The 13,919-nt window shown below is 50.1% G+C and overlaps 2 protein-coding genes across 2 annotated transcripts in view; one reads left to right on the top strand and one right to left on the bottom strand.

Annotated features, from left to right (window-relative positions):
• The window catches only part of EME1 (essential meiotic structure-specific endonuclease 1), a 6,975-nt gene extending 5,949 nt beyond the window's left edge, over positions 1-1,026 (top strand). Inside the window, exons 8-9 of the mRNA XM_004684999.2 lie at positions 340-529; positions 738-1,026. Of these exons, the coding sequence (XP_004685056.1) occupies positions 340-529; positions 738-914 (367 nt within the window). The 3' untranslated portion in view covers positions 915-1,026. The remainder of the gene's footprint in view (positions 1-339; positions 530-737) is intronic.
• Positions 1,027-1,125: 99 nt separating this feature from the next.
• On the bottom strand, positions 1,126-11,980 carry LRRC59 (leucine rich repeat containing 59). Its single transcript, XM_004684340.2, has 7 exons — positions 11,654-11,980; positions 9,708-9,767; positions 7,789-7,947; positions 7,494-7,598; positions 6,061-6,133; positions 4,173-4,346; positions 1,126-2,861 (listed from the first exon to the last, which is right to left on the bottom strand). Exons 1-7 carry the CDS (start codon positions 11,756-11,758, stop codon positions 2,617-2,619), a joined length of 921 nt encoding a protein of 306 aa, XP_004684397.1. The 5' UTR covers positions 11,759-11,980; the 3' UTR covers positions 1,126-2,616.
• Between the last annotated feature and the right edge of the window lie 1,939 nt (positions 11,981-13,919).

A 13,919-nucleotide genomic window follows, 5' to 3' on the forward strand; every position in this document is an offset into this window, starting at 1 on the left:
TCCCTCATTTTATACCCAAGACACCTGAGGTGAGGCCTGAAGACATGGGTCCAGCTTCCAGCAAATTAGAAGCCCCAGAACTAGGATCCCAGTTGCCTCTGTCCATGGCCTCACAACCCAATCTCAGTATAAGCAGACCTGCTAGTTTTCTGGTGTGTTTCCTGACAGTAGAGGCTATGATTAAAGGGATCAGCAACAAGCACTGCTTGGGAACAAAGTGAGCGCTCATGTAGATTCAAAACTGCCCCCACGCTGGGGCACTGTTGGTCAGTGCTGGGGAGGGCTTTTAAGTTCCCAGTTGGGACAGGGCAGGAAAATGACTGCTTGTGCTGTTTGCAGGCAGCTCCGAGACCAGACGAGCTTCTCCTTCTGCCTGGAGAGTGACTGGGCTGGAGGGGCAAAGGTGGACCGCACTGGCAGGGGACTTGCACTGGTGTGGAAGAGACAGATTCAGCAGTTGAACCGTGTCAGCCTGGAGATGGCCAGCGCTGTTGTGGACGCCTATCCCTCCCCACAGCTCCTGCTCCAGGTATGCTGCCCAGTGCCCTGTGGCCTGACTCCAGGTTTCCAGTGGATGGCTCTGGGAGGCCTTTGCAGGTCTGCAGAGATCCGTGGTTTGAGTGACCTAGGGACGACAGGTTCTCAGCCCCCCCACCCCAAGCTTACTGCCCCCTGCTGTCCTCATTCATGGGCAAGGGAAGACTGGACGGTGATAACAGGTCATTTGCCACTTCCAGGCTTATAGGAGGTGTTCTTCGGAGCAAGAGCGCCAGAATCTGCTTGCAGACATAAAGGTGCGCCGTGGGGAAGGTGTGACATCCACCTCCCGCCGTGTTGGACCAGAGCTGTCCAGGCGTATCTACCTTCAGCTGACCACTCTGCAGCCAGATCTCTCTTTAGACTGTGTGGACTGACGCTAGCCCCCAGGGCCAAGGATGGAAAGTTCTCCCAGAGCCAGTCCCACAAAGCTTTCCTGGGCCTCATTATCTGTGCCAGCCTCCTTAACTGTCAACACAGGACAGAATCCCTTGCCTTCACAGCATGTTCCTCCTCTTGTAGCAAAAATCAGGTGCCATGTAGGGGCCCCCTGCCCCAGTCAGCCAGACATAAAGGAACAAAGCCAGACCACTCAGACACATATTTAATAATGTAGAAATGCAAAAGAACCTCAGCATCCAGTCTAGAGCGCACGCGCGAGCTGCCTGCAGTGGGTCGGCAGGCGCAGGAGCCGATCCCTGTGCCGGCTTCTGTTCTCTCAATCTTGTCTCGCGTACTGTATGTTTAGTTTCAATAAAGCATTTGTACCAATGGCTCTGGAGTTTAGAGGAAGACTAAAGGGATGTGTAGAGACTGAGAAAGGTGTGGGCCTATGCAGCAGAGCTCTCTTCGGGGGAGAACGTGTCGTTTCTTTCAGGATCAGGACATCACAAGTGGCAGTCCTGTCCACATGGGCCATCAGGAGAGGCTGGACCCACTCTCTGTTCTGAACAGATTCATGTAGCTGCTGTGAAAGGTGAGGCCAGAGTGAGAAAAGCTGAAGCTGGCAGACTGAGAACAGCCACCTGCCCCTACCTGTCAGTTTCGAGAGAGAGGGCCCTACTTCTGAGCCCCCTGATGCCACTGGCTCCCCGTGAGCTACAGGTATAGTCAGAGGTCTAGAAAACAATTTAGATCTTAATTTCTATGAAGCTTGAGTTTTTAGGCTGCCTTTGAGGTATGTATTCACACCAACTACTAACTGCTGTCACCAGTGTGGCCTGGCCAGGCAGAACTGCTTCCTTATCCACTGGCAACCGCAGTGAATGTGCTGAAACAGGCAGAGAGCTTGGGCGGTCCCCATTTGATGGAAGCCATGTAAGTTGGGCCAGCACACCGCAGAAGCTGCCCAAGACTCACGGCTAAGAGTCAGTCTGGTCTGAGTTCTGTTCTCAGGACATGGTAAAAGAGGCAAAATGATGGAAAGAGGATTCTGTAGTGGGAGCCCAGTTCTGCCTCAAGCTAGGAGACCACAGGGAAGTCATGGAAGGACTCAGTTTCCCTGTCTCAAGTATTAGATTGGAATGAATGGTTCTGGTCCCTTTCATGGGCTGAGATTTTCTCTAATCGTTAATAGGTTTGAATGTCTGAGGTCCTTAAGAAAATAGATGTGCCCTCCCTCCCAATTTATGCCAGATTTGCTGAGTGTGGAAATCCCCCTGTCCCCAGTAACACGCTGCCTCCTGATCTGCCCTGGCCGCCCAGGGAGGAATGAAAGAAAGTGTTGGTGACATACAAAAGTATAAATGTAGTGACAGCTGACCATTTAGTAGAAACAAGCCTTGCCTCACACAGCTTTGTAGAACAACTAGAAAAGGCTGTTTTTTCCTCTCCCCACCCCCAAGGCTATTCCTCAGGCATGCAGGTAACTGTCCCCACCTCCCGTTTCACCTTATTCCACCAGGGAACCCTGACTAAGGGACAAAGAAGTCCTACAGAGGAGTTCTCAAGTACCAATCAGCAGCCATTTGATGACGGCAGGTAGGTCTGACGCTAAAAAGAGGTTGTGTCCAGCAGAACCCAATTCCATAGGAATCCAAGCTCCAAGGCCGGGAGGCAGCAGGTGTGTTGAGGACGAGCTCACTGCTGAGAATCGGTCTGCAGGACCCACCGGAGGATGTCGTGGCTGCGCAGGCCCCGGACCGCATTGTCGTAGATGGTGTTCACGCTGGTGCAGAGGGGCTGCCGCTGCAGCTCTGTCACCCGACAAGCCACCAGCCCGCCAGCCACGCACAGCAGCAGCAGCAGCAGCAGCTTCAGCACAGCCCACGACCGGGTGTGTTTCCGGGGTGGCGGCTTGCGGGGGCGAGAGCCAGACTTCGATTCTGGAGGGAGATTCACAGTAGACAGAAAAGTTCAGTGAGGCTGGGGAGACCCACTAGTATTCTACCAATCAGTGCTGGTCTCAACATAGATCCACTGGCACCCCTCTTCTCAAATGCAAACTACCAGGCCCTGAAGAGAAAACTTTGAAGACTACCTAAACTCTCAAAAAAAAGCTCATTGTGCAGAGACTGAAACATTTATTAAAGGCGGGGACTCATTTCTGGGTGTCCAGTTCCCACAGGCCCAACCTCCAATTCTCTGCTGCATGGTGACTACCCAGACCCCTGGGGCCAAGTGGAGGAGTTTATTAGGAGGCACCCTGTGTGGCGAGAGGGCTGCCCCTTTGGAGAAAGGCAGGTTTGAGATTTACTAAGTGTTGTTAATATAAGATGCATGTTGTTAACAGGGATTACCTGCTGGGGGTGCCATTTTCTGATACACAGAACTTTTCTAAATCTCTGCAGTGACATATGTTACACTTATAATTAGAGAGAAAAATTGGCTTTGAGATTTCCAGGCACTTGACTGAGCACCCACAAGCCAAGAACTACATGATTCTGTCACTGAGACTTTCTCACTCAACCTTATCGCCACCCTGGGTAAGGAGGTGTGAACCTCATTTTACTCAAGAAAACAAAAAGTTGGTGAGGTTAGGCTACTTGCTGAAGGCAAGCAAAGGCTAGTGGGGATAGGCAAGCTGGCCGCCAGCCTCCTGACACAGCCCTGCCCTCACAGGGGTCCTTGCTGGCCACGGGGAGCACAACCCTCCCACAACATGCAGCCACATCCATGCAGAAACTCAACCGGACCTACTCAGGCAACCGCTGCTGTGCGCCTTTATAGCATGGCTCCGCGAACAGAGGCATGTGATTCCTTTGGTGTTCAAGCCAGAAACAGTGATGTGTGCCAACTTGGAAAGAAAAGCACAGGCGGGCCAGCCTTGCCGAAGTGCCATGCGCTCAACACAGTCCAGCGCACTTCGTGGATGATGCAAAGGGCTTTTAAGGGGAACCTGGCCATATGCAATCTGTCTCCGGTTAGGAATCTAACCCTTACAGGGAGTATGTGCTCACCTGAAGAAAACACCTGTGCATAAACGTGATGCAGGGCAGGGAGAAAAACCAGCCAAGGCCTTCAGCCCCTAGAGGGCACCCTCCCCCCCCACATCTGTTACCCTCCAAGAGCTGCTCCCACGCCCTAGGGATATTGTACTGACTAAAGATTGCCAGCTCGTGCACCCCCTCACCTATGCCTGCAAAATGAGTCTCCCACCACAGCCCTGCTAGAACCCTGCAAAGGAGAAAACATACTCGGAGCCTGATTTGTTTCCTTCTTGGGTTTCTTCTCCTGCTCCCGCTTGGCTGCTTTAAGAGCATCGTACTCCTTTCTGCGACGCTCCTTCTCTTCTGCCTTCTCCCGCTTCCGCAGCTCCCGCTCCTGCGCCTCCTTAGCCCGCTGCTTGGCCTCCCGCTTCTTCTCAGCTTCTACAAGAAAGTATAGCCCCAGATGACTTACCTCCCATAGACCCGCCAGTCTGTTCTTCCAGGTATTTAGAAATATGGCTCCCACTATCTTTTCCCTAGGCCTTGAAGCACATGAGACTTTAAGGAAACAGCTGTCCTTCTGCTTTCCAGGAAGTGAGACTTAAATACATGAAGTGGCTCTCTGGGTTTGCTGAGTTGCATCCTACTAAAAGAACCCTGGCCACAGCAGGGGAGCCAGAGTAACACAGCAAGAGGGACCTGAGAGAGGTCCTGATGGTGAGTCAGGTGCTCCTTAAGTTAGCTGTGGATTCGCAAGGCACAGCATTGACAGCCCTGTACAACCCAGTCATGAAGAGAAGAAACAACAGAGGTACTGATTCTACGGGATTCCTGTATTCCCAAGCTTTAGAAAGGAATGTGGCATGGGGAGGGGTTCTCAAGAACAGAAAGTGAACCTTCAAGTTCAGGGTTAGAGATGATAGAAATAATATTTCTGGAAACAATAGTTTATCAGAGGACCATCTCTAGACATCAACTTGGTTATCTATGTGACACACTCAGACTGACTTCAGAGTTCAAGTATGTTTGCGTGGACCCAAAGGACAAATTATTTGTTTCTAAACTGCATTTTCAAATTAGATATTTGGAAGCTTGAAGTAGTATATTTTTCCAAAGCCAGGATGCCACAAATGGTGTTAAATGTCCTCTTGCAGCTTAAAAGCCTCTTTGGCCCATTATGTAGCTGAACAGCAATGCTAAAAGCGCTGTAGCTTTCCACTGCCTCTCTGTGGACAAACTCCACATTCCAGCTGGGCACTGAAAATGCCAAGCACATGCCACACCCAGCCGCGAGAGAACGCATGCCCCCAAGAAGTGACAGCAGCAGCCAGCAGAGTCAACGGGGCTGCGGTGTGGGCGACGGGATGGCCCTGAGGCATGAGTGGCTGCTGCCACCAGTATATCGGTCTCCCTCCACAGGGGTCCCCAGAGAGGGCCTCCGACGTCAGCCAGGCCATCTAGCCTACTGTGTGCCAGGTCTTGTCCTCATTCCTGGATACAGCAGTGAGAACAATTCAGGTTCTAGGACCTGAGTCACCTACGTTCTAGAGGAGACAGGCGATAAACAAGTGAAGAAACAGTAAAAATGACAGTGATATGCACCACAGGGAAAACAGTACAATTAGAAGCTACAAAAAGCTTCCAGCAGATAGTGACATAATTGTATTTTAAAACGATCTCCCTGGCTGCTGTGTGGAGAAGAGCTTTGTGGAAGAGGACATGCATGGAGACAGGACATCATGCCAGAAGGTCTTGATTATGGGGGTGGCGCTAGAAACTGAGAAACAGTCACATATACAACTTGCTGGCAGTAACAGAAAAAAGGAATGCGGACATCTTTCCAGTTTCAAGCTTGAGTAACAGCAGGGACAGTGACTTCCTACCATGGGCACAACTGGGATGTGCAAAGGGGCTGTTTTAGCTAGTTGTCAATCGAGATGCCCGGTCACCCTCCCAGCAGATGGAAAAATAAGAGGCTGGATCTGAAGCTATAGCCTGGTAGAGAAGCCAAGGGCTGAAAGGAGGTTGTCAGGGAAGATAACAGTGCCACACTGCTCCCTGCGTGCTTCATGACTCCTCAATTCTAACTACTGGAGCATGAGGACCACCGGCTAGGATGAGTACCTGGAAGACATCTTGAGGGACAGCCACCCACCTCGCTCTACTTCCAGCCGCCGCTGCTTTTCTCGCTCCTGATCCGCCTGCACGGCCTTCATGTGCTGTAACACCTGCAGAGGGAGGAGGCACTGGTAGGTCCCGACAGCTCACAGTTTTGCTCAAAAGAGACAACACTCTGGGATCCCAGAGCACCATGACCCAGAGGCTGTGCAAAGCTAATGGAGTTAATGGGTATTTGGATCCTAACTTACTACACCAACCTCAGTTGCAGAAGAGTTCTGGGCCCAGCTCATGAAGCTTTCGGGAAGTTTGTGAAACACAATGCCAACTGTAGTCTGGCCTGTGTGATGTCACAGACCTCTTCCTGTACCTTTTCAAAAATTAATGCCTGTAGAACTGGCGTCCAGGCCAGAGATGCAGGGCTGGTGAGAGATTCCACCAGAGTGGGGAGCGGAACAGGCAGATTGACTGAAAGACACTTCCATGGAGAGCACTGGGCAAGACAGGAGAGGTCTGCTGTACCATGTGGGTCACCTCCCTGGCTGGGGATCGAACTCATGTTGAAGCGGCCAGTGCTGCACTTTAACCATTGTGCCACCAGGGAGACCCCCCTTCCCCATATCATTTTCTAATCAGCAGGAACAGCATCTCCAAGATGCCTTGCTGACCTCTTTGACCCTCCTACCTACTGTGTGCCACCCTTGGGTCCCTCAGCTTCCCTCTTCCCAGTCCTCAGAGTCTTAAGTTCCCTAAGGGTCAGGACTACTGTCCTGTCTGCAGGCGAGATCAGAGCTTTACTGATTATAAGCACCCAGTACTTTAATGACTGATTTCTATTTCAAAAGGAAGAAAACCGAAATTCTGACAGGGTGGCCTGTTCATTTCACAAGGTGAGCGAGCAGCACAGCGAGGAGGGCAGGTATCCTGCACACCTAGGCCAGAGCTGGCTCTGCCTCCAGTGGAGTTTTTGAGAAATGGATACAGTGCTCGAGAAGGAACCTGAGGTGACAAAGGTTATTAGCAGTGGTCGCAAAGAGTGCCCTCCACTGCCCTTAGTCCCTTCCTCCAGTGCAGGCGGCTGGGCTGAAAAAGGCTACATCTAGCACTAAGGTGTCTACTTAGTGCTAGAAACTTGCAAACACTATCACCTTTATGGAATTCCATAATAACTGAGACTCAGACTCTGCCTTGATGCTCCTGCCCCGCTAACTGCGGTGCTGGCCGTGCGTCTGCGGGACCACATGGCTGTGGTTCAAGAATGGAGGCACCGCACAGAGCAGGCACAGGACTGTTTTACAACTTGCCAGGTAAACAGAAACAAGGTCCCTTTGCTCGACAGGTTCATCACAGAAATATCACTGGGACCTCAATGCTTTCATCAGCACACAGCTACAGGTGCCTTAAGAGGGAAAAGCAAGGAGGCAGAGGTGAGTCCCATGCGGGTGTGCAAAGGAAACACTTCCTGCTTACCTTGTTGGCGCATTGTTTACACTGCTTCTCGTCTAAGCAGTCACCCGCCACCTTGGCCAGGACAGGATCCAGGGGGTTATCCTTGAGGTCCAGCCACTTCAGGTTCTAAAGAGATGGGCAGAGACTGGCTAAGATCCTAGACAAGATGAGCAGGAAGCAACAAAGCCCCTCAACGTGACAGCCGCAAGGAAAGTCATCCGAGGCAGTGCCAGCGGGGTGGCATTTCTGTCAGCCTTTCTCCCGTCAGCCCCTGAGCCCTCATCACACTAACCCTGACACTGGCGTGAGTTGTTACCTTGAGTTGAGCAAAGCTGACAGGCAGGGTGACCAGCCTGTTGTTGAGGAGATCCAGGTGCTGGAGGTTGACCAGACGGCCAAAGTCTGCTGGCAGCTGCTGCAGCTTGTTCTTACTCAGGTCCAGCTTCACCAGGTGTGTGAGGCCACAGAAATCCGACTAGGACCCAAAGGGAGGACACGTAAGCCTCGGATTCACACACTTTGGTTAACAGACCAATGAGCCCCACGTATGTATAAATCTGGGCTTGACCTTTTATACCAGCTATTCCACCTTGACGAAGATGGAGCAAATGCTCACTGCTCCTGATATTAAGTAGTGAGGTGCGTACGTAAAGAGTTTAACTCAAAATAGGCTCAACGAAAGGGTCTTCCTTCATCCTCAGTTCTCCAACCCACTGTCTTCCACATTGCTACTGGATGGTTAAGGACCTGCTCTGTCTCCCTAGAGCACACTACATCCACTTTGCATGGCAGCTGTCAAAACACAGTATGAACCATGCCGTCAGTCTCCACTCTCCTGCATGCCAGTGCATGTAACGGTCAGGCCTGTTTGCTGTCTTTCTGCCTTTCCCGCCCACTGCTCTGGCTGTCTCCCACTTTGCCACAGCTTTTCAACTCTTATTACGCTTTGTTCTTTGTAACCCAGGCACAGTGCTTAGCACAGGTGCTCATGAGTGTTCTCTGAATGAGTCGCTGGCTGAACGGGTCTGGCCGTCCATATCCTGGCTCTTCTTCAGCACAGGTCAAAACATCCCTCTTGTCATTAAGTCTTTGCTCAGCACCATCTGAAGGGATGCTCAGCCTCAGCTAATGAGGCACTGCTGGTGCCATCAGGAGACTCTCTGGAGACCCCCTGGGGATTTGTAAATGTGACAGTGGATTTGCACTGCGGGGATAACAAACTGAGATTGGAAAGTGCACTTAGGGTTGCTGAGAAAGTGGACAGCAGGTGTCAGGGTGCAAAGAACTGCTACCCTTCTGTAAATACACACAAAATACTTCCTGGAAGAAATGGGATCTCAGATGCATTTTCAATGTTAGAAACTGTTCTTGATAAGCAGCAAGAAGATGATATAAACAATGAGTGAGGCTCAGGAGAATACTGAGGGGAGGAAAGGACTAATGATCCAGAGAAGAAATTGTCAACTTCTGAGACTCAATCCCTGAGCCAGTGTCCATAGGGTATAGCAAGGCATGAAGGCGGCCAGGCAGTGGATGGAAATGACAGAGATGCCAATAAATTTAGGCCTGATACTGCTGTGGAGGAGAGACCAGCTATTACAAGAAGTTGAAGGGCCAAATGACTTTAATGTCTAAGGTGGAGCAAAGGGAGAATTGGGGAGAAGCAGTGCAAGAGAAAAATCAAAAGGATTTAAACAGATTGGATATGATGAACAAAAAAAGCATCAAGTAATCCAAGGTTCGGGAGGATAATGATAAGGGATTTCCAGAAAGCCCTGTTTTTTTTTTTTTTCTTTTCTTCATCAAAAGATGTACAAGGAGTCTGCATAAAAACAGCTTTCACTCTGGAATGCAGAGCAACTTACAAAATGATCTTTACCCTCTTTTATGCAAAAGGGAGAGAAACTATTTGTCAAAGGAACAAAATATAGCAGGGGGAAAAAAATGAACCCAGTAAGTAAATACAGCAGAAAAAAAAAACTAATGAACCCAGTAAGTAACTCAGTCAGAATCCTGTTGACTTAGTTTTATGTGACCTAACTTTCCCACTGTTCTTTCTAAAGGAGGCCTGTACCTTGCTTCACTACCCACTGAGAATTACCCCACACTCAACACTCAGGCTCAGTTGTACTCCATCTACAGCCCATCATGCATTTCTGTCTTATTATACAACTCTCACAAACAGGAAGAGCATGCAGGGTTCTCGAAGGAATCCAGCTTGCTTGCCAATCTTACTGGTAGTGTACTCAGCTTATTGCAGGACAAATCCAGGACGGTGGCCTTTGGGAGGGCAGCCTAGGAAGAGAATGAGAACAAAATGTCAAACCAAGACATCGAACAATTCAGCGACATCTGCAAATGAAGCATTTTCCAAAGAAAGATTCCACAATCAGGAAAGGCCTTTAAAAAAAAAAAAAGGCACCAAAGTATAATATTCCTGGAGAAGAAAAAATTAGCCAGTCAACCAGGAATCCCAGGAAAACACAAGAAAAACTCAATTCTTAGAAATTCTCCACAGTATTTAACATTTTCCTAGCACTCCTCCTTATTAGGTCAGGACCATTCCTGACAGAGCTCTGCAATTGCAGGAACCCAATACCCACATTGGCTGAATGGTGGCTGAGTGGATAAGTGGGCGAGTGCGTGCTAGCCTGAGTGCAAATAGACCCTCGCAGTCCACTTCCATTTCCCTTTGGAACTCCATGGCCAGTGTTACACTGAGCAGGTGCTTGGAGTAAATGGCCTTGGGCAGCAACCTAGGGTCAGGCTGAAATGAGGCCAGTCACCTTTCTTGCGTGGGGAAGGAGGCAACTATTCAGGTAAGGAAGCTGGGTCCAGTGGTCAGAAGGTCTGAAGAATGAAGTTTGACACCTAAAACAGTTTTAGATATTACAACGGAAAGAACACTACAGTAATAGCTACATACACATTAGCATTTGCTGACTACAAAGTATTTAATGTTACAGTCTCTAATCACACAACCTTATGAGATGGGCACCATTATCACCATTTTATAAGAAAGCAAGTCTGGGGCCTCCCTGGTGGTGCAAGGGGTTAAGTCTCAGCACTATGAAGTTATCTGCAACCACTGCAGCACTGGTTTGATCCCCAGCCAGGGAGCTGACCCACATGGCACAGCAGACCTCTCCTGTCTTCCCCCACTGCTCCCCTCAGCAGTGTTTCAGTCTGCCCTTTCTGCTCCCCACTCTGTCACTCTGACCTATACCCCAGTTCTTCTAAGTAAAAATAAAGAAAATCTAAAAACAAAAGAGCAAGCTCGTCTCTGGCTACAGGTCAACTGGCCTGCCAAGGGCACCAGCTGAGAGCTGGGAGAGGACCTGGGAATGCCGGGAGAGGACTAGCTTCCATGCCGTGCTGCCAAGGCTGGGGGAAGGCTGGGCCAAGTGCCAAGGCAAGTGTAATTGGTTAAAGGCAGTGCAGAAAGCGTAAGGCATCCAAAAGGAGGCTAGTCTGTGTTGGGAACTGGTGGGAAAGGAAGGGATGTAGGATCTCTCTCCACGCTGGCAACAAACTCTTTGTGGAATCTTCCTGAGCCCTGAGACCGCGGTTTTCTGAGTTGGGGATGGGAGTTGGGCAGAGGGGTGGGCTGCAGCCACATGGATTCCCACTAGTTTCAGATGAGTTGGGAAGAAACCTTGCCAACCCAGCGGCCCTCTTGCATTCAAGAAAGGACGCCGCAGGGCCAGGGCAACCAATAAAAAAATCGCGGACTTCCAAGAAGAGCCGGCTCTGGGCCACACCCAGTCTACCCCAAGGCCTACTTTTCCACCGATTCATTCATTCATTTGTTCATTCATTCTCCAAGTACAACTCTCAACCGTTCCAAAGCGCGCCTACTTTAGTTCGGGCAAGGAGCTGAGCGCTGTGAAAGCTCGCCCAAATTGCGCGGGGGAGACGCACCGATTCACTCCTGACCAGTAAAAAGCCTAGGCCAGGCCGTCACTCTCCAGCTTCTGGAACTGTGCCAAAGTGACACGTGTACATCCCAGGAAGAGCACTGAGTCAGGGCACACCCTCCCTGGGGACTAGACCCCCCCTCTCTACCCCCCCCAACCCCTTGGTAGTAAGACGAGGAAACTGAGGCACGGGAAAGGCGGAAGCCCACGCAGTGGCCTGCGCCCGTCGTGGGCGGGCGCCTGGGCTCGTGGGGCAGCACTGACCAGCTCCTTGACGGGGACCTCATTCAGATCGCTGAGGCTCAGGTCCAGCTCGTTGCCGTCCAGCTTGTCGCGGAGGTTCCCGCCCTTGCTACCGGCCTTGGTCATGGTGACGCCGGCAGAACGGATCCCGGCTCTGAGGCACCGACGGGCAGGGAACGGGCTGAAAAACTGCTCGTCGGTTCAGCTGACTCGCACCCAACCGACGACGCCTGTTTTCTCCGCCACCGAAGGTGCGAGACCGCTGCCGCCCGCCCTCCTTCCCGCAGCACTCTAAGCCCCGCGCCCTGCTCCCACCGGTGCCGCCGCGACGACGACCACTTCCGTGTCCACGTCACCTTCCGCGATCACTGAGAAGGACCGGGCCAGAGCGGCCCGAACGCGCTCGGAGCGCCCTCTGGTGCCCACAGTGGCGCACTGCAGGCGCCGCCACGGCGGGAGAGGTGGGGTTCAACGCGGCAAGCTCAGCTGAACCACGCAGCGTTCCCCAGGGACCACCGCGGCAAGCCTATGGTCTCCGACACGCGGGCCTGGGGCCAGAGGCGTGGTTTTGCACCCAAAACTGATCTCATCAGAACACTCCCATTCTCCGGGAATGGGCGCAGAAACTGAGGAAGTGTCAAAAACGAGTCCCTGTCCTTCTTTTATCAGCAAGTCCCAAATCATCAGCATCCAGAAAAGTCAGTCTCTGCATCTCTCTTATTTCCTCCTCACTGGCACAGCCATTGTCCAGGCCGCAGTCAACTCTTGTCTGGATTACTATGAGTCCCTCTCCTGCCCACTCAAACCAGCTGCTCTGATTTTTTGTTTAAATCTTGCAACATCTTTTCTCTGACTAAAACTCTTCAAACCTCCAGCTACTGAATCACACTTCTTTCTACACTGGGTCCTGCCAGCCTCTGCAGCCTCCTTACAAGCACCAGTCAGTAACCCACTGACTAGGAGTCAATATAGGCTTCAAGCCTCCATAGTTTTCTCTGGTTGGATGGACGGATGATGGATGGATGGAATCCTTGATCCACTCCAAGATCCTTAGTTTGTTCATCTTTGAAATGAGGATGTTAAAATTTATTTCAGACAACTGTAAAGACAAAGTCAGTTCAATGGACGACCCATTTAACAAATCACTGCGCACACCCCTCCCTGCAACCCCCGCCGCCCCCACCTAGGCACTATCTGGCTTCAGGGAAATTGGTAGTAATACAGTAATACATTAGCACTTGACAATCTTTAATACCCTTGGTCATCTTTTTATCTTATTTGGATAATGTGCAACAGGTTAGCAATCTTTAATGCCCTTGATCCTTATTTTGATAATGTGCAACAGATCTTTAAATAACATTGCTTCATTCAAAGTGATTTCTTTGTCATGTTGATGGTGGAGAGGAGAAGAAATTGTATTCTCAACCAGGATCACTATGTGTGAAGTTAGCACATTTCTTGTTGTCTGTGTGTAGATTTTCTCCTGATTCTCTGTTTACTCCCATAGCCCAAAGATGAGCACTTGTATGTTAGCTCATGAGTGAATCTGAATTGCCCCAATCAGAGTGAGTGTGAGTGTGAGCATGCCCTATGATGAAACACAGGTGTCCTGTCCTACTGTCCTGAGCTGCTGGCCATCAGCCTCCTGGACTGCAACAGCTGGGGTGGGAAAATGAGTGAAAGAACAAACCAGATGAGTGTTTAACAATAGAAGAGTTGGGGGTGGGGTCATTATTCATTACTTAGTAGTTAGTAATGTTTTTGTGTCCAGAACTTGATTTTATGACTGTGGGGAGCTTAACTCTTGTTCATATCAATTATCCTATGGTAAAACTGGTTTTGCTTAAAGTCACATTTTTCAAGACTTATCAATAACATTAAACAGGGACATACACACATAATGAGACTAGTAGGCACCTTCTATTACTATCTCCCCTTTAGAAAAAAAGAAACTTAAAAAAGGAAAAGTAACCTGTTCTTAATCATCCAGCTGGGGTTGGGGAAGCAGACCTGAATTTTTTTGTTGTTTTTTTTTTTTTTGTATTTTTTTTATTACAAAAGTTTATTTTTACATCATTTTGTACATTTTTTTCCATCACGATTGTAATCCCCATGGGTTTCCCATCACCAAATCACCCGTGTGCCATTACCATAATCCCGTGCATTTCTCTCCCCCTCCCCCTCCGTTTTTGATCCCATTCCCCACTCCACCACCACAAAATGTCTCTGGTATATGGTTGTTCATTATTTTTGTTATTTTCTCACCTGGTCCATTATACTCCTGCTA

This window comes from Condylura cristata, unplaced genomic scaffold (assembly GCF_000260355.1).
Source record: "Condylura cristata isolate star-nosed mole 26May11 unplaced genomic scaffold, ConCri1.0 scaffold00017, whole genome shotgun sequence".
NCBI classification, from domain to species: Eukaryota; Metazoa; Chordata; class Mammalia; order Eulipotyphla; family Talpidae; genus Condylura; species Condylura cristata.